The sequence below is a fragment of the Chiloscyllium plagiosum genome, chromosome 19, assembly GCF_004010195.1.
Source record: "Chiloscyllium plagiosum isolate BGI_BamShark_2017 chromosome 19, ASM401019v2, whole genome shotgun sequence".
NCBI classification, from domain to species: Eukaryota; Metazoa; Chordata; class Chondrichthyes; order Orectolobiformes; family Hemiscylliidae; genus Chiloscyllium; species Chiloscyllium plagiosum.
This window is the reverse complement of record NC_057728.1, coordinates 56,057,101-56,076,286: the sequence shown is the minus strand read 5'-3', so window position 1 is coordinate 56,076,286 and position 19,186 is coordinate 56,057,101. Positions and strand designations below refer to the sequence as shown.

Sequence of the window (19,186 nt, the reverse complement as noted above, 5' to 3'; positions counted from 1 at the left end):
CTTTTCTCGGTGTCGGTGTGACCCGTTGTTCTCGGTGTCGGTGTGGGTCATTGTTTTCGGTGTTGGTGTGACCCATTGTCCTTGGTGTTGGTATGACCCGTTGATCTCAGTGTCGGTGTGGGTCGTTGTTCTTGGTATTGGTGTGGGTCATTTTTCTCAGTGTCGGAGCGGGTCGTTGTTCTCAGTGTCGGTGTGTGTCATTGTTCTCGGTGTCGGTGTGGGTCATTGTTCTCGGTGTTGGTGTGACCCGTTGTCCTTGGTGTTGGTATGACCCGTTGATCTCAGTGTCGGTGTGGGTCGTTGTTCTCGGTGTCGGTGTGGGTCATTGTTCTCGGTGTCGGTGTGGGTCGATGTTCTCAGTGTGGGTGTCGGTTGTTGTTCTCGGTGTTGGTGTGGGTCATTGTTCTCAGCGTGGGTGTCGGTCGTTGTTCTCGGTGTCGGTGTGGGTCGTTGTTCTCGGTGTCGGTGTGGGTCGTTGTTCTCGGTGTCGGTGTGGGTCATTGTTCTCGGTGTTGATGTGGGTCATTGTTCTTGGTGTCTGTGTGACCCGTTGTTCTCGGTGTTGATGTGGGTCGTTGTTCTCGGTGTCTGTGTGGGTCATTGTTCTCGGTATCGGTGTGGGTCATTATTCTCGGTGTCGGTGTGAACTCTGGTTCTCTGTATCAGTGTGGCTCGTTATTCTCGGTATCGGTGTGCCCAGTTGTTCTCAGTGTCAGTGTGGGTCGTTATTCTCAGTGTCGGTGTGGCCTGTCTTTCTCAGTGTTGGTGTGACCTGTTGATCTCGGTGTCGGTGTGGTCTGTCTTTCTCGGTGTTGGTGTGACCCGTTGATCTCGGTGTTGGTGTGGTCTGTCGTTCTTGATGCTGGTGTGACCCGTTGATCTCGGTGTCGGTGTGGTCTGTCGTTCTTGATGCTGGTGTGACCCGTTGATCTCGGTGTCGGTGTGGTCTGTCTTTCTCGGTGTTGGTGTGACCCGTTGATCTCGGTTTCGGTGTGGTCTGTCATTCTTGATGCTGGTGTGACCCGTTGATCTTGGTGTCGGCGTGGTCTGTCTTTCTCGGTGTTGGTGTGACACGTTGATCTCGGTGTCGGTGTGGTCTGTCATTCTTGACGTTGGTGCTAGCTGTTGCTCTTTGTGTCGGTGCCTGTTAAAAAACAGCTGGAGGCCCTGGTCCTGATGTGGGTATGTGCCAACGCTCAAGTTATTATTCTCTATCATCAGCTTATTTCCAAATGTGAACATGAATGTTTGTGATTTTTAAGAAGGAGCTGGTTAATTTGGACATAACCTGTCAGAAGACATGTAAACATTGATGATTAATGCCCCAATTGATTTATAGAGCGATGCAAGACCATCTTCAGGACCTGATTTCAGTCCTGCCTTTCTCAAAGAGCGATCCCACTGCACTGCTCTTTCCTCATGGTACTGCAAAATTTTCCAATTTCCATCTGCAAAGCACTTAGAGTCATCGAGATGTACAGCACGGAAACAGACCCTTCAGTCCAACTCGTCCATACCAACCAGATATCCCAATCCAATCTAGTCCCACCAGCCAGAACCTGGCCAATATCCCTCCAAACCCTTCTTATTCATATACCCATCCAAATGCCTCTTAAATGTTGCAATTGTAGCCTCTTAAATGTTGCAATTGTACCAGCCTCCACCATATCCTCTGGCAGCTCATTCCATACACGTTCCACCCTCTGTGCGAAAAAGTTGCCCCTTAGGTCTCTTTTATATCTTTCCCCTCTCACCCTAACCCTATGCCCTCTAGTTCTGGACTCCCCAAACCCGGGGAAAAGACTTTGTCTATTTATTCTATCCATGTCCCTCATGATTTTGTGAACCTCTATAAGGTCACCCCTCAGCCTCCGACGCTCCAGGGAAAACAGCCCCTCCTCCACCCCTTCCGTCAGAGCCTTCCAGATTACACAGATCAAATCTGGCACCCTGAAGACTGAGGCCAGTGTAGGATTTTGGATGCTTCCACAATTTGGATCAGCTCATTTAGCCAGTAGGTATTTCAGCTCAGGGTCCATTGAGTTTGAGGGTTATAAAAATGACCAAGGCAGTAACTAGCCTGAAGCTATGCTGTGCCAATGCAGCGCCAAGCCAAATTATTATACTTTTTCTTAATTTTTACCCAATTAAAAATGGATGCAGGAAAGGTTATAAAGGCATCCAGTTTTTGGACACCGCTGGTTTTTGGGTAACTGGACTTGAATTGAATTGAGTTAACTTTATTGTTGCACGTACTCTTGTGAGTACAAAGAAAAGTTCAGAAATCGCTGGTTACGGCGCCATCTTAGGGTCAGAGGTGCCTAGGTACAGATTCTGGTGTACAAATGCTTAGGCAAAAATAATTAGAAAAATAAAGGAAGAAAACGTCCAGCATTACAAACTTTCAAAAGTACAAAATTACAGTAATAAATTAGAAAAAATAAAGTAATAAAAAATTTAAAATAACAGTCCTTTCACATTAATATAAAAGAAAAGATTACTGAAACAGAGAATTTACGACAACGTCCACTTTGTCCATTTCATGCCTGTGAGCTTGAGGGCCCAACCCTATGTTGGAATCCCTGGCGAGACCCACCACGATGCTCTGTCTGTAAACTGCTGCACAAAAGTAGGGTTCTTGTGCTATCTTTTGTCAACATCCTTAATAGCATGTCCTCTGGCAACCTTTCCTTTTATCACTAGAAACAGTTTCTCTTTAGTCCCATTATCAAAAGTCTTCACAATCTTAAGTGTCCTCTACTAAAGGGCCCTGTGAGTCTCTCACACATTTTGGAAGGTAATTTGACAGGCCTGGTAAAAGGACATGAGGAAGCCCTGGCTTTAGAAACAGAGACAGACTACAATTGGCAGGAATTAAGAAGGAATGGCTTACCTTCCAAAAGAGTTTTTTAATTGTGAAGTTCCTGAGAGCTGCCATTTTCAGCTCCTGCACCAGGGAGAAGCTCCGCTCGAGGAAGTTGTTTCCATGAAGTAATTCCGAGCTCAGTTGGTTGAACAGTTTATTTGTTTCCTCTGAACTGGCATAATACAGGTCGGGTTGGTCACAGATTGCAGAAAGCTTTCAATGCATGCCTCAAATCCAGTCACTTTAACTAGTCAACAAAGTTAACGCACTGTCATAAAGGGAGGCACAGATACAATTTTGCAATAAGGAATTTAGCGGAAATGTTTGAAAATTCTTTATTCCAGCATTTATTGCCCATTCCTAATAGCCTTTGAAAAATGTAGCTTAACATTCGACCTCAGAGCACAGTTAAGGGTCAACGACATTGCTGTGGGTCCTTAACTTTATTCAGTCATGGGATGTAGGCGTCACTGGCTCGGCCTGCAATTATTGTCCATCCCAGAAGACAGTTAAGTTAACCACATTGCTGTGGGTCTGGAGTCACATGTATTCTGGATTAGTGGTGCTGGAAGAGCACAGCAGTTCAGGCAGCATCTGAGGAGCAGTATTGCTGTGCTCTTCCAGCACCACTAATCCAGAATCTGGTTTCCAGCACCTGCAGTCATTGTTTTTACCTACATGTGGAGTCACATGTAGGCCAGCCCACATAAGGAAGACAGATTCCTTCCCTAAAGGACATTAGTGAACCAGATGGGGTTTTTTTTCCAACAATTGGTAGTGGATTCATGATCATCATTAGACTCTTAATTCCAGATTTTATTTTTGTTGAATTCAAATTCCACATCTGCCATGGCAGGATTCAAACCTGGGATCCTATAACATTACCCAGATCTCTGGATTAACAGCCAAAATACCACTAAGCCGTCACCATCTGTATGGGCAAGATTGGATAAAGCTCCTTTCCAAAAAGGCGTTAATGAGCCAGATGGGTTTTTACAACAATTGGTAAAAGTTGTCCTTGCCACCATCACTAAGATTATTGTTTTACACATATACTCACTGAACTTAAATCCCACCAGTCACAAGGTCAGACTTGAACCCATGTCCCCAAGTGCATTAGCCTGAACCTCTTGACTAGTGGCCTAGGGGCATTACCACTGCACCAACATAGGTTCTATACTTACAGCAAGCATCTCATTGCCTTTTATAGATCAAAACATCCGTGTCCCCAAAATAGACAGCTCTAAGTAAAATTAAATATTTAAGTCTAATGACCACCTCCAGTAACAGTAATGTCACTGGAAGAGTAACATAGAGGCTAAAGTTATTACTTTGGGGGTACTCGTTCAAATCCCACCATGGCAGTTGGTGTAATTTAGTTAAGAGAGACTAGAATTAAAAGTTTGTCTTGGTGGTGGTGACCATGAAACTGTCCTAGATTGCTGTAAACTATCTACCTGGTCTGGCCTATATGTGATGCCAGACTCAGAGCTAATGTGGTTGACTCTTACTAGTGATACTCACAACTCATGAACAAAAAAGATTTTAAAAGTCCCCCATTGATTGAAATGTGAATCTAACAAATCACAGAAGTGTTACAGCACAGAAGGACTAGGCGAAAGTGAGGACTGCAGGTGCTGGAGATTAGAGTTGGGCAAAACGTTGATTCTCCTGCTCCTTGGATGCTACCTGACCTGCTGTGCTTTTCTAGCACCACACTCTCAACAGCACAGAAGAAGACCATTTAGCCCACAGTGCTGGCAATGGCTCTTCAAACCAGCAGCATTACCTCATGCCAATCTTCTGCTTTATTGTCCATACCCAAATAATCATTGGTTGGCGCTTAAATTGATCAAAATAAACCAAATGTTTATCTCGATCCTTCTCCACCAATTTGGTTTTTGATCTGGTGCTTGTGTTACTTCATTTTCTCTCTCTCTCTCTCTCTCTTTCTCAACCACTTCCTCACCACCACATCCCAAGATTTTGTCTCTTTAGACATTGCCTTTGATCAGTCCAATGGCAATAATGATTCTCTGAAGTTGTTGCTACGTTAGGAAAACAGGGGTTAAGTTCGGACTTTAAACTTAGTTATTCTGATAGAAGTTATGAAGAGACTGAGGTTGTTTTCCATGGAGCATAGGAAACTGAGAGAGGGGGACATGATTGAAATATATAAAATTATGAGGGGCATTGACAGGAAGAAACTTTCTTCTTGATAGATGGATCAATGACCGGTGGCATGGAGTTAAGCTAAGGGACAGAAGGTTTAAAGGGGATATGGGGCTGTTTTATCATCCAGAGGGTGGGGGGAATCTGAAACTCATTGCCTGTAAGGGTGGGCGAGGCAGAAACCTTCATCATATTTAAAATGTGTTTTAGTGAAGAAGGCATTTGGTATACTTTCCTTTACTGGTCAGAGTATTGAGTACAGGGGTTGGGAGGTCATGTTGCGGCTGTACAGGACATTAGTGAGGCCACTGTTGGAATATTGCATGCAATTCTGGTCTCCTTCCTGTCGGAAAGATGTTGTGAAACTTGAAAGGGTTCAGAAAGGATTTACAAGGATGTTGCCATGGTTGGAGGATTTGAGCTATAGGGAGAGGCTGAATAGGCTGGGGCTGCTTTCCCTGGAGCGTCAGAGGCTGAGAGGTGATCATATAGAGGTTTACAAAATTATGAGGGGCATGGATAAGGTAAATAGGCAAAGTCTCTTCCCTGGTGTCAGGGAGTCCAGAACTAGAGGGCATGGTTTAGGATGAGAGGGGAAAGATATAAAAGAGACCTACGGGACAACTCTTTCACACAGAGGGTGGTACATGTATGGAATGAGCTGCCAGAGGAAGTAGTGGAGGCTGGTACAATTGCAACATATAATGGCATTTGGATGGGTATATGAATAGGAAGGGTTTGGAGGGATATGGGCCGGGTGCTGCCAGGTGGGACAAGGTTGGGTTGGGATATCTGGTCGGCATGGACGGGTTGGACCGAAGGGTCTGTTTCCGTACTGTACATCTCTATGATTCTATGAAATGTACACTTGCATTGCCAAGGGACACAAGTGCTGGAAAATGGAATTAGAATTGTTAGATGGTTTTATTGACCAACACAGACCTGATTGGCTTAACGATCCTTTTCTGTGCTGTAGGTCCCTATGACTCTCAAAGTCAATGCCATCGGTTTATATGAACACATTGTACAACAAATGCAAAGAGTATATTTTGCTGAGTTTAAAGCACGACAGTCAGAAATACAGTCAGACACAGAGGGTGCTAATTCAATAATGAGCATTTGCAGTAGTGAAACTGTGCAGGGCAGCAATGTGGCTAGATCAGAATAGCATTTATTGTCACATGGACCCGAATGAGTGCAGTGACTGGACTAATAATCCAAACTCACTTATCTAATGCTCTAGTTCAGATCTCGGGGCAATGGTGGTACAGTAGTAATCACTCAACAAGTAATGCAGAAAGCGAAAGTAAGGACTGCAACTGCTGGAGATCAGAGTCGAGAGTGTGGTGCTGGAAAAGCACAGCAGGTCAGGCAGCATCTGAGGAGCAGGGGAGTCGACATTTCGGACAAAAGCCCTTCATCAGCCATTCCTGGAGGCTGCCTGACCTGCTGTGCTTTCCCAGCAACACGCTGTCGACAAGTAATCCAGAATCCCAGCCTCTGTCAACATGGATTCAAATCCCCCCCCCCCCCGTGGTGAATTTCATACAGGTCTGCAATTAAAAATTTAGCTTAATGGTGACAGAATCACAGAATTGTTACTGTGCAATGGAGGCCATTCAGCCCATCATGTCTGCATCAGTTCTGTCATCTAGTGCCAATCTCCTGCCATTTCCCTATATCCCTGCACCCCATTCCTATCCAAATAATCATCCAATGACTTCTTGAATGCCCCAATTGAACAGCCTACACCATATTTCTAGGCAGTGCATTCCATACCCCATCTACTCGCTGTGGGAAAAGTCTCTTCTGTTTCACTGAGGCCCTTTAGACAAATGGAGTCTCGCCTACAGGTGGCTCTAGACCCAAGGCATTGTGGTTGGCTCAACTGCCCTCCTTAGAGATGGACAATAACCACCTATACCTATATCCCATAAGGAAACAAAAACACAGCTGCTAGAGGAATCAAAAGTCAACAGATCCAGAATAAAATGTCAGTCTCATTAATAAAAGGATCAAACTACTGAATTGTTGTAGAAATCTCTTTCCGGGCACAAATGCACTTCAAGGGATGGAAGCGTCATTCTCATAGAATCCTTATTGTGCAAAAGCAGGCCATTCAGCCCACACTAACCCTCCAAAGAACATCCCACCCACAGCCACACCCTCCCCCCAACTTTCTTCTCTATAACTTTGCATTTCCCATGACTAATCCACTTAGCCTGCACATCTTTGGACTGTGGGAGGAAACCAGAGCACCTGGAGGAAATCCACAAACACGAGGAGAATGTGCAAGCTCCACACAGACAGTTGCCCGAGGGTGGAATCAAATCCAGGTCCCTGGCACTGTGTGGCAGTAGTGCTAACCACTGTACTGCCCTGAGCTGGCATACATAGGCTGCCTGATCTACATCTCACTGAAATGGCCCAACAAACCACTCAGTTGTATGAAGCCATTCCGGAAAGTACTGTGGGTGCACCAACTGCAGCAGATAACAGTTTACCCCCACCTTCTGAGGGCAACGGCAGAGGAGCCTGACCCAGCTAAGGATGCTCACATCCCAAGAAAAATAAATCTGGGGGAGAAAAAAAAACAAGCATGCTGATAGAAGTGTCCCAACTAAACTGCTAACTTTTCTTTCAAATGCTGACCAACCTGGCTGTGCATTTCCAGCATCTTTTTGAGCATCGTTTGGGGTGGCACAGTGACTCAGTGGTTGGCACAGTGACTCAGTGGTTAGCACTGCTGCCTCACAGCAACAGGGACCCGGGTTTGATTCCAGCCTCAGGCGACTCTCTGTGTGGAGTTTGTACATTCTCCCCGTGTCTGTGTGGGTTTCCTCCCACAATCCAAAGTTGTGCAGGTCAGGTGAATTGGCCGTGCTAAATTGACCAGGGTGTTCAGGGATATGTAGGCTAGGTGCATTAGTCATAGGGGAATGGGTCTGGGTGGGACACTGTTCGGAGGGCCGGTGTGGACTTGTTGGGCCGAAGGGCTTGTTTCCACCCTGTGTAGGGATTCTAAGTTTCGGATCACAATGTACGTTTCGTTTCACTCTTGCAAATGGAGGAGAGGGCTGGGGCAGGAGTTACCTGTGAGTCTTTGGACCTCGAGAAGGAGAGAAAGGTGCCATTACTCTTGCGTAAGCTGGGTCCTGCAGGAGCGTCGACTGCTGCAGTCAACATGAAAACAGAAACAAGTATTAACACGGCCGGGCGAGAAGTGCAGGCAGCAACGTGGAAGTGCAATCCTCGCTGGTACTTACGATCATTTGATTGTTCCACGCACTTCTTAAGTGGAGAAATATGAGAGAGGTCATAGAAATAATGTAGAGGTGAAGCTCGGACTCTCTTGGCTTGGCTTGTTCAGTCATTGCCTTGCCTGCTTCGGGGCTTGTGTCGGGTCGAGGTTCCTTCATGTTCCAGTTCGAGGGGAAAGGACTGGTTGCCAACCGCTCCATTGATACTGAGCTGTAAGCAGTGGCTGTCGTTGCAGAGTGACTGGCTGCACTTTCTTTCGGAGGGTCTGGTAATGGACGGGCATTCGGAGGCGTAGGTACAGACCCCTCCGCATTGCGACGGTCGGACAGTTTCAGATTTTTCAAGGCAGAGGTGGGGAAGGAGGCAGTGTGCCGCAGCGTGGAGTGTGGCTCCCCGGACTCTGCTGCATTCCCCCTGGACATGAGAAGCAGGTACATCACAATTAGGATGAATCACCACTGTTTTGGGGCCATTCAGCCCCCTCAATCCTGTCTTGTCATTCACAGTTGATTTGTATCTGAACTCTGCTCACCCATCTCTGTTCCATGTCCTTTTGGGCTAACAAACAAAGCCTGTCAGTTTTGACATTTTCAAACAACTCCAATAGATTTTTGTTATTAAAAGGGAGAGAGTTTTAGAGTTCCGTTACCCCCTGTGTGAAATAATGCCTCCTGATATTACCCCTAAATGGCCTAACTGAATTTGATTTAAATAAAATCCTTTAAATAAAAATGAAACACTGCAGACGCTGGAATGGTGAAACAAAGGCAGAGAGAATGCTGGAGAAACTCAGCAGGTCTGGCAGAGAGAAACAGTTAATGTTTCAAGTTGTGTATAACTCTTCTTCAGAACCCAAAGTCACACAGGACTCAGAACATTAACTTTGTTCCCTCTCTCCATGGATACTGCCAGACCTGCGGAGTTTCTCCAGCATTCCCTGCTTGTTTTTGATCTGTTCTTTGTTATATAGTCCATAAACAAAATCCCTTCTTGACGTATTTAGACGTGGAACCGCATAGAGGGAGAATGAGGTTTTCTGCACATTGTTTCATGCAGCTTTTCTAAATTAGGGAAACAGAGACCATAATGGAAAGTAACCTGAACCCAAATTAGGCTGAGAAGCACTTGCCTTATAACAATATCTGAAAGCCAAGTCAATGATTCACGTTACAGCATCTAAACAAACTTAAGTACTCTTAATCAGGCTTACAGTATAGACACGGGCAATCTTTCAGATTAAATTAGGTCCACTTATAGTGATCAAATTTATGTGAAACCATCCATGTTACTGAGCACAGAAGCTAATTATAAGTAGACTGTAGGCATCAAATGGCTAGTTTGTTATCCACTGCACATGTACTGGGAGAGAGTGTGAAGGGCATAAGTAAAAGTAATTGGTCACATCTGTTACATCTTCACTTCTTTCTGTTACTCTTGATTTGGAGACACATTTGGTCTTAGTTGTGGTGGGAAAACTGACAATTTGTTTTTCTCAAAAAGCTGGTAAAGTCAAATCCTGCTGAGGAGAGAGTGAGGTCTGCAGAGGCTGGAGATCCGAGCTGAAAATGTGTTGCTGGAAAAGCGCAGCAGGTCAGGCAGCATCCAGGGAACAGGAGAATCGACGTTTCGGGCATAAGCCCTTCTTCAGGAAGAAGGGCTTATGCCCGAAACGTCGATTCTCCTGTTCCCTGGATGCTGCCTGACCTGCTGCGCTTTTCCAGCAACACATTTTCAGCTCAAATCCTGCTGATACTAACAGGAAAACAGGAGCAGGAGTAGGCCATACGGTCCTTTGAGCCTGCTCCCCCATTCAGTATGATCACGGCTAATCATCCAACTCAGTCCCCAGTTCCTATGTTTTCCACATAGCATTTGATCCCTTTAGCCTTAAGAGCTATAACTCCTTCTTGAAAACAGTCCATTGCTCACCCCTGCAACGTAAAGGCTATTTTATACCTGACTTCTGCCATATCGAATACCTGACTCACGGGAAGCTTAAACGCCAAGTGGTCGAGCTGGAAGGAATATTTTCTTCTGCAGGTTGAACCCCCATCAATGTTTTCCTCTTAATTCATAATAGTGCACTGAAGAAATCAACTGATCAAATACAATGGCAAGTAAAACCATTAAATGCTATAAATCAGACACAGGAAACACTGGATATACGTAACTGTTGTACAGAGAAAAGATGGGTTAGTGCTCTTGAGTATGTGTCAGAATTGTGAGGTAAGCACATCAGGAGAAAGGAATGGGGGGATGTTTTATATTTATTAATTTGTGGCATGTGTCTGTGTGTGTGTGTGAGTGTGTGTCTGTGTGTGTGTCAGTGTATGTATGTGAGTGTGTGCCTGTGTGTGTCTGTCTGTGTGTGTGTGAGTGTGTGTCTGTGTGTGTGTCAGTGTATGTGTGTGAGTGTGTGCCTGTGTGTGTGTGTCTGTGTATGTGTGTTGCTAATAAGGCCAATATTTGTTGCCCAGCCCTAATTCCCCTGGAACTGAATGCTGACTCAGCCAATCAGAGGGTGATTAAGAATCACAGAATTGCAGAAAGAGACCATTCAGCCCATCATGCCTGCATCATTGTCAACCATGTTGTTCTGGGTCTGGAGCCAAATACAAGGTAATGATGGCAGACTTCCTCCTGAACAGCATTGATGAGGGTTACGTTGTTAGTAAGTTTGAAGGTAACACCAAAATTGGAGGTGTAGTGGACAGTGAAGAACGTTACCTCAGATTACAACAGGATCATAATCAGATGAGCCAGTGCCTGAGGAGTGGGAGATGGAGTTTAATTCAGATAAATGTGAGGTGCTGCATTTTGGGAAAGCAAATCTTAGCAGGATTTATACACTTAATGGTAATGTCCTAGGGAGTGTTGCTGAACAAAGAGACCTTGGAGTGCAGGTTCATAATTCTTTGAAAGTGGAGTCGCAGGTGGATAGGATAGTGAAGAAGGCATTTGGTATGCTTTCCTTTATTGGTCAGAGTATTGAGTACAGGAGTTGGGAGGTCATGTTGCAGCTGTACATGACATTAGGCCACTTTTGGAATATTGCATGCAATTCCGGTTTCCTTCCTATCGGAAGGATGTTTTGAAACTTGAAAGGGTTCAGAAAAGATTTACAAGGATGTTGCCAGGGTTGGAGGATTTGAGCTAGAGGGAGAGGTTGAATAGGCTAGGGCTGTTTTCCCTGGAATGTCGGAGGCTGAGGGGTGACCTTATAGAGGTTTATAAAATCATGAGGGGCATGGATAGGGTAAATAGACAAAGTCTCTTCCCTGGGGTCGGGAGTCCAGAACTAGAGGGCATAGGTTTAGGGTGAGAGGGAAAAGATATAAAAGAGACCTAAGGGGCAACATTTGCACACACAGGGTGGTTGGTGCGGGTATGGAATGAGCTGCAAGAGGTAGTGGTGGAGGCTGGCACAATTGCAACATTTAAAAGGCATTTGGATGGACATATGAATCAACAGGGTTTGGAGGGATGTGGGCCGGCTGGTGGCAGGTGGGACTAGATTGGGCTGGGATATCTGGTCGGCATGGACGGGTTGGACCAATGGGTCTATTTCCGTGCTGTACACCTCTCTGACTGTATAACACGTCTACCCAAAACAAAAGAGAAGGGGTAAAGAAAAACCTAAGACACACAAAACATAAAACGGTGATCTACTTCAGAGTTCTTGAACCCCTCCCCACACATACTTCTAACTTTGTTGCCAGTGCAGTCCCCATCTCCATGGCAAAACTGTGGACGTAAATAATGGTCAATCAGTATTCAGAGTGAAACTACATTAAAGCTTGCAGACAAATCGAGTCAGTCCTCTCCTTTCATTGACACACAGGGCATGATTGAACAGATGCAGAATCTAGCAAAGGGAAACCTGCACTATTACTTTAATAGACATTTCACAATTTTGTTTTAAAATCATGGCCGCTTTTGTTATTTTTTATTTTCATAATATTAAATGGCAAACACGTGAAGTATCTTGTACCTTTGACTGTAATAAAATGAATGACCACCCTGGGACCATGCATTTGATAGTGAGCACCAGAACGTTATCACAAAGCTTCATCACCCACAGATGTTTACACCGAGCACAGAACAAATTATTGTGAATCTGTGTGTGTTATCACGTGAAGGGTTATTTCTGTGAGGATCAATGGAGCTTCCTGAGGGGCCAAGTCTGCTCGGCAAACAACAGTCTCCATAGCGACGAGGAGAAGGGGGAAAAAAACGTAGCCTGGACATGTGGAGCTTGACATTATGAGTTGGGAACAGAACACAAATGAAGTTCACACATCCCAGGATAGAAAGTACCAAAGGGTAAGTGCCGTGATATCCCTGCTATAGCAACAGTTGTCGTCAGACAGAGCTGCCTGTTGGAGATAAGAGTTTTCACCATAATATCTCCACAGGATCATGACCAAAGCTGCAAATGTATTCCACAATGAATAGTATGACGTGAACCTCCCATAATAGCAATCGGCATTTACTTAACATTAGTGTAAAATACAAAACAAAGATTCTTTGATAGAATATATTATGACTTCTTTAAAGGAAGCCAAAGTGCTGGCTGGAAAATAAATGGTGTCACAGCTTCTCTAATAGGCTCAGCATTCCTCATAACCCTCTTATCCCTGGGAGTAGGAGCACCTCTGTTTCAGTTTAACATTTGATTTGATTTATTATTGTTGCATGTACAGAGATACAATGGGAAGTATTGTATTGTGTGCTAACCAGACCAATCATACCTTATTTAAGTACATCATGGTAATAGAACTGAATGCAGAATATAGTGTTACAGGTACAGGGAAGGTGCAGAGAAAAATCAGCTCTAATATATGAGAGGTCCATTTATAAGTCTGATAATAGCAGGGAAGAAGCTGTTCTTAAATCTGTTGGTATGTGTTTTCAAACTTTCATATCTTCTGCTTGACGGAAGAGAGTGTAACCGGGGTGGAAGGGTTTTTGATTATGTTGGCTGCTTTCTTGAGGCAGAGGGAAGTATAAACAGAGTCAATGGCGGGAAGGCTGGTTTATGTGATGGTCTGGGCTGCGTTCACAACTCTCTGTAATTTCTTCTAGTCTTGGGCAGAGCAGTTGCCATACCAAGCTGTGAGGCAGGATGCTTTCTATGGTGTATCTATAAAAATTGGTCCGAGCCATTGAGGACATGCTGAATTTCATTAGACTTCTGAGGAAGTAGAGGTGTTGGAGTGCTATCTTGACTGAACCGTTGATGTTGATGGACCAGGACAGATTATTGGTGATCATCATTCCCAGGAATGTGAAGCTGTTGATCATCTCCACCTCAGCCCCATTGATACAGACAGGGCCGTGTCCTCTACTCCACTTCCTGAAGTGGATGACCAGCTCTTTCATTTTGCTGACATTGAGGGAGGGATTGTTGTGTTTACACCATACCAATAAGCTGCCTATCTCTTTCCTGTACTTGGTCTCGTTATTGTTTAAGATCTGACTCACTACACTGGTATCATCAACAGACTTGTTAAATGGGAGTTAGAGCTGAATTTGGCCACACGGTCGTGAGTGTATAAGGAGTATAGTCAGGGGCTGAGTACGCAGCCTTGCTGGGCACTGGTGTTGAGGATTATGGTGGAGGAGGTGTTGTAGTCTATCCTTACTGATTGTGGTCTGTGAGTCAGAAAATCAAGGATTCATTTGCAGAGCGCAGAGCAGAGTCCTAGGTCTCGGAGTTTGGTGGTGAGTTTGGTACTTTGGTACTTCCAGGTACCTGAGGATCCAGCCAAGGTTTCCACATTAAGGTATTGCGAAAATGTTCTTGAGATCAAAGAAACATCAAGCCAGGTTAAGGCAGTCAGGTGGAAGGGGAACAGCAGGACAGGACTCTGAATAAGGCATGTTATTATCTCGTAATGTCTGGAAGATTGCCAGTGTCCAGACGGAACTAGGGAGCAATTGATAGTTTATTGAGGGTATTTGAGTGAGAACTTAATGGGGTGTATATGGGGAACAAGCATCAGTGCAGTTAGAGTTGGTGATGTGACAGGATTGGTGATGTGACAGAGTTGGTGATATGACAGAGTTGATGGATGAGTGGACCAAAGCGTCTTGTCTCCGTGTTGTACATCTCTATGACTCTGTGTCAGAAAGTTGGAAAAACCTCTGTCCGGAAAAGCCTGCACTCTCTGAGTAATAATCATTTCGCCTATGGTTTTGACAAAACAGACTGTCCCTGTAAGCCCACGTGCCTTCCAATTCGGCCAAACTCTGTTCTTGGAACAACAGTGTACACACATGCAAGAGAGAAACATAGAGACTCTGAAGTTGGTGTAATAAAGCTGTTACTAGGATTAGATCAGAATGGAAAGGTTAGACTCATCAGGAAAGATGTAAAAGAGAAGGCTTTGGGGTTATGTAATAAAACATTTCTAAGATTCTGAAAGGATTTTGATAAGGGTAGATGTCGGGAAGGTGGCTTTAATTTCTGTTTCTGGAGGGGGTGAAGAACTGAAATGTGTGGTTGTAATTAATCCAACCGGAGTTCTGGAGTAAATTCTTCATCCAGAGAGGGGGTAGATGTGGAAATCACCACTAATATGTTTAGTTATGATGAACAACATCAATATATCTGAGAAAATATACAAATACAAGAGGGCAAAAGGAACAAAAGGATTATTAATTGGAGAAGATGAGTGTTAGTAGAAAAGGCTCACATGGGAGTATAAGCATTTGGCTCACATCTGTTTGGGTGACCAGCCTTTCTCAGTGCTGTACATACTTTGTAACATGCAAATTAATGTTCCCCAAGAGGCCAGAATAATGCTGCAGCAAATTGTACAAAACAAAGCTGCTCAGTTCGGGTATCTGGATTTATTTTTACTTCAGTGTTGCTGCAGTATTAAGTACATTGTAACCCATGTCCCCTTCATTGTCAAACATATAGCATGCTGTTTCTCTGGACTCAACTTAGCACTGTTGACATCCTGCTCCCAAACTTCCTGTGACAGCACGTGGAGAGTCCAGACCTGTCTGTGACTAGAATGCAATCTATTAACATTAGGAGGCATACTCCTGCTAACAGACACTCCTTGTTTCTGTGAGACAAAGTGAAGAGCTGATCGCGAGAAGTCTTGAGACCAAGTAAAGAATGTAGGCTGTACATCCCAGGACTTAGTGGATCGTATTAAACCGCATATCCCTTTGGCTGCTTGCAACTATAAAGGGACTGACTATACCACACCAGCCTGAGCATGCAAAGCTCACAATATGCCGTCCAACATTAGGTGAGATTCTACAATTGGACAGCATTTGCTGGCTAATCCTGACTATGCGAGGAATTATGCTGACAACCAATTTAGGATGGTCAGCAGTGTGCACACTGGAAACTACATTATGAATAATATAAAGGGCTCCACTCTTTGCAGACAGGAAGAACATGTACACTCATTGCGCCTGTTACTACTCAACAAAATAGGTGACAGCCAGTCTCTGGTTCATTTCTCACACTAACGCCCTGATCAGTCCACCTGATTTAAAATTTAAACAAACCTTGGCAGTTAACTGTCAATCGGTATTAATGGATGCCTTTGCCATGGCAATGTCTCTATGATCTGGGTCCACTTGCTAACCAATCGGCCCACTCCCCTCAAGCTCTATAAATGTTGGTTCCTCCCTGGAGTTTGTGTTCTTGAAAAGTGTCCTGATGAGTGCAAGATGTAAAGCTTTAGCATTGAATGCCATTTTTTTCAGCAATACTCAAATGTAAAATTGTAAGGGACTGACCAATAGTTAGAAGGCAGCATGGCCCTTTCAACAGTTCTGAATTTAATCACACTAAATCCAATGTGACACCGAGGGCACACTCTTCCAAAAGCACCAAGGCCTGGGCTCAAGTCCCACTAGTTTTGGACCTATCTGAACAGGTTGTTGAAAAACATCTAATAAATATTAGTCTCAGTGACAGTAGCCATGACAAAAATCATCGATTGTTGTTAAACTCCATCTGGCTCATTAATGTTCTCCAGGGAAGGAAATCTGCCGTCCTCACCTGATCTGGCCTACACGTGACTCTAGACCCACAGCAATGTGGTTGACTCTTAAATGTTCCCTGAAATGGTTCATCAAGCCACTGAGTTCAAGAGCAGTGAGGGTTGGATAATAAATACTGGCTCACATCCCATGAAAGAAAGCAATTCTTTAATCAACGTTAGAAATGATTTGGTGATATAACATTTCCTACCTGAGAGAGAACTGATTCAGAGCACGGCCCTGCTTTGATTTCGATATGCTGCTGCCCTCCTGGATGTTGCTACTAACCACAGCTAAAAATAAACAATTGTTTTTGAATCTTAGAAAAGGCAGACACTGTTTAAAAAATAAATTAACACTTGAATCAAACAATAACACATAGAAACTCATGCCCCACTCTGTGGAAATTGATTTGGGCAGCACAGTGGCTCAGTGGTTAGCACTGCTGCCTCACAGTGCCAGGGACCCGGGTTCAATCCCAGTCTCGGGCAACTGTCTGTGTGGAATTAGCATATTCTCCCCATGTCTGCGAGGGTCCCCTCTGGGTACTCCAGTTCCCGCCCACAGTTCAAAAATGTGCAGATTAAGCGGACTGGCCATGTTAAATAGCCCATAGTGTGCAGGCTAGGTTAAGTGTGGGGTTACATGAATAGAGTGGGAGGGAAGTCTGGGTGGGATGCTCTTTGAAGGGTCAGTGTAGACTTGATGGACTGACTGGCCTCTTCCCACACGATAGAGATTCTACAATCAAAGTTTTTGCCTGGGATTGGCAGGATTTTAGCCTGATTGCTTTTCTTGTAGACTCACTGCGGATTGGTAACCGACTGCAACCCAGAAAACAACTTAGATGGCCTGTTTCCAGGTGGTTTATCCACCACCACCCCTGTGGCTACAAGACCAGACTGATCCCAAAACTGAGTGTCATTCCATTGCAGCAAAGACCAGAGTAATTTCAGAAAAAATGCTGCCTTGTCAGTGCTTCTATGTGCCAGAAACTGATCAAAAATAATGGCTTTAGATTTGACAAACCTTCCAACTGCTTGTGTGTGTGACTCAATGCACGGTGTGTGTGACACACCATCCCCTCTCATAGTGAATCATGGAATTACTACAGCTCAGAAGGAGGCCATTCAACCCATCATGTCTGGCCGGCCCTCATAACGAGTAGTTCACGTGCCCCCCCGCCCCCAATCCCTGTGCTTTCCTCCCCTTCTGATGCTTCATCTGTTTCAAAAATGTCAAAACAATTGCAGCACAGGAGGCCATTCTGCCTATCATGTTATGCTGACTGAGAAACGAACCAGAGTCAAGATTAGAGTGGTGCTGGAAAAGCACAGCAGGTCAGGCAGCATCCGAGGAGCAGGAGAATCGATGCTTCGGGCTTTTGCCATTCTAACCTTGACTCTGATCTCCAGCATCTGCAGTACCCACTTCTGCCTGAGGAACGAACCAGCCAGCCTCCAGCTCTTGGTCTGTATTCCTGTAGGTGACGGGACTTCAGGCCTTCTTCAAATCTCCATCTCCACCAAATATGCAAGATCTTTCTTTCCCCCCCTCCCCCCACCCCGTCTCCCCACCACCCCCATTCTGTGTCCTGCCAAGAACACAATTCAGCAGCCATCCCATAGACAGCACAATGGGTCACACCTAGCTTCCGATAAGGTAGTGAAGTCTTCCAGTTCACTCTGGGGAGGGAGGGAGGAGGGCGAGGTGCGAGTTGCCATGGCTACATGCACATTGTCACCTGGAGCTAGGGATAGTAATGAATAAGAATTCTCTTCCCTACGCTGTGTGACTAACTGGCTACCACACCCACTCTGTCACAGATTGACAGAACCTCAGTTTAACATCTCTTCAAGATAGCAGCCCCACTGTGCAGCATCATGGAGATTAGCTTCTTCCAAGTCACCAGACAGCGTGGATTGGGCGATGGGGGAGCAGTGGAGGCTGGGAGATGTGAGCAGACTCCTGGTGTCCAAACTGTCCAGGGTTTTTTTTGTTCACCTGTTCATTTGTGGGACATGAGAAAGCTCACTGGAAATCCCTACGACCACTTTAAAGCTACTCGCTGTACCACAGTTCATTTGTAAAAACAATAAATAAGCCAGTTTTTTTTTACAGCAATGATTTTAAGGAAGTGCAATTTTTAAGTTTATTCTTGGGATTTGGGTGTTGCTGGCTGGACCAGCATTTATTACCCGTCCCTAGTTGCCCCTTGAGAAGGTGGTGGTGAGCTGCCTTCTTGAGCCACTGCTGTAGACTGACCCACAATGCTGTTAGGGAGGGAATTCCAGGATTTTGACTCAGCGACACTGGAGGAACGACAATATATTTCCAAAAGAGGAAGACAAGTGGCTTGGAGGGGAACTTGTAAGGTGATAAAGGTCATGGCATCCTGCCATTGGCACATATCAGAACAATCTGCAGGATCACTCAACCACTTGGCTGCATTATAGACTCACTTTCATTGGCCATCCAGTCCTAGAAAGGGTCTTAAATCTGGAGCATCTGGTTCAGAGGCAGGGACACTACCCACTGCCTCACAAAACCTGCTCTCGTTCACTATATACATCCTCAAAATAAAATTAACCACATGGCAAACACAAACACTACATGTAAATAAAAATATAGAACATAGAACATAGACCATTACAGCACAGTACAGGCCCTTCGGCCATCGATGTTACACCGACCTGTCATACCAATCTGAAGCCCATCTAACCTACACTATTCCATGTATGTCCATATGCTTGTCCAATGACGACTTAAATGTACTTAAAGTTGGCGAATCTACTACCGTTGCAGGCAAAGCATTCCATACCCTTACTACTCTCTGAGTAAAGAAACTACCTCTGACATCTGTCCTATATCTAT

General features: G+C 44.8%; 1 protein-coding gene across 2 annotated transcripts in view; it reads right to left on the bottom strand.

The window, feature by feature from the left end:
* c19h12orf56 (chromosome 19 C12orf56 homolog) overlaps nt 1–19,186 on the bottom strand; it is an 82,708-nt gene that overhangs the window by 40,756 nt on the left and 22,766 nt on the right. Inside the window, exons 3-6 of one of the 2 annotated variants that reach the window (XM_043709959.1) lie at nt 16,524–16,605; nt 8,305–8,713; nt 8,132–8,211; nt 2,894–3,038 (exon numbers count right to left, since the gene is read on the bottom strand). In XM_043709959.1, the coding sequence (XP_043565894.1) occupies nt 2,894–3,038; nt 8,132–8,211; nt 8,305–8,713; nt 16,524–16,605 (716 nt within the window). The remainder of the gene's footprint in view (nt 1–2,893; nt 3,039–8,131; nt 8,212–8,304; nt 8,714–16,523; nt 16,606–19,186) is intronic. The other variant, XM_043709960.1, reaches the window with a different exon arrangement.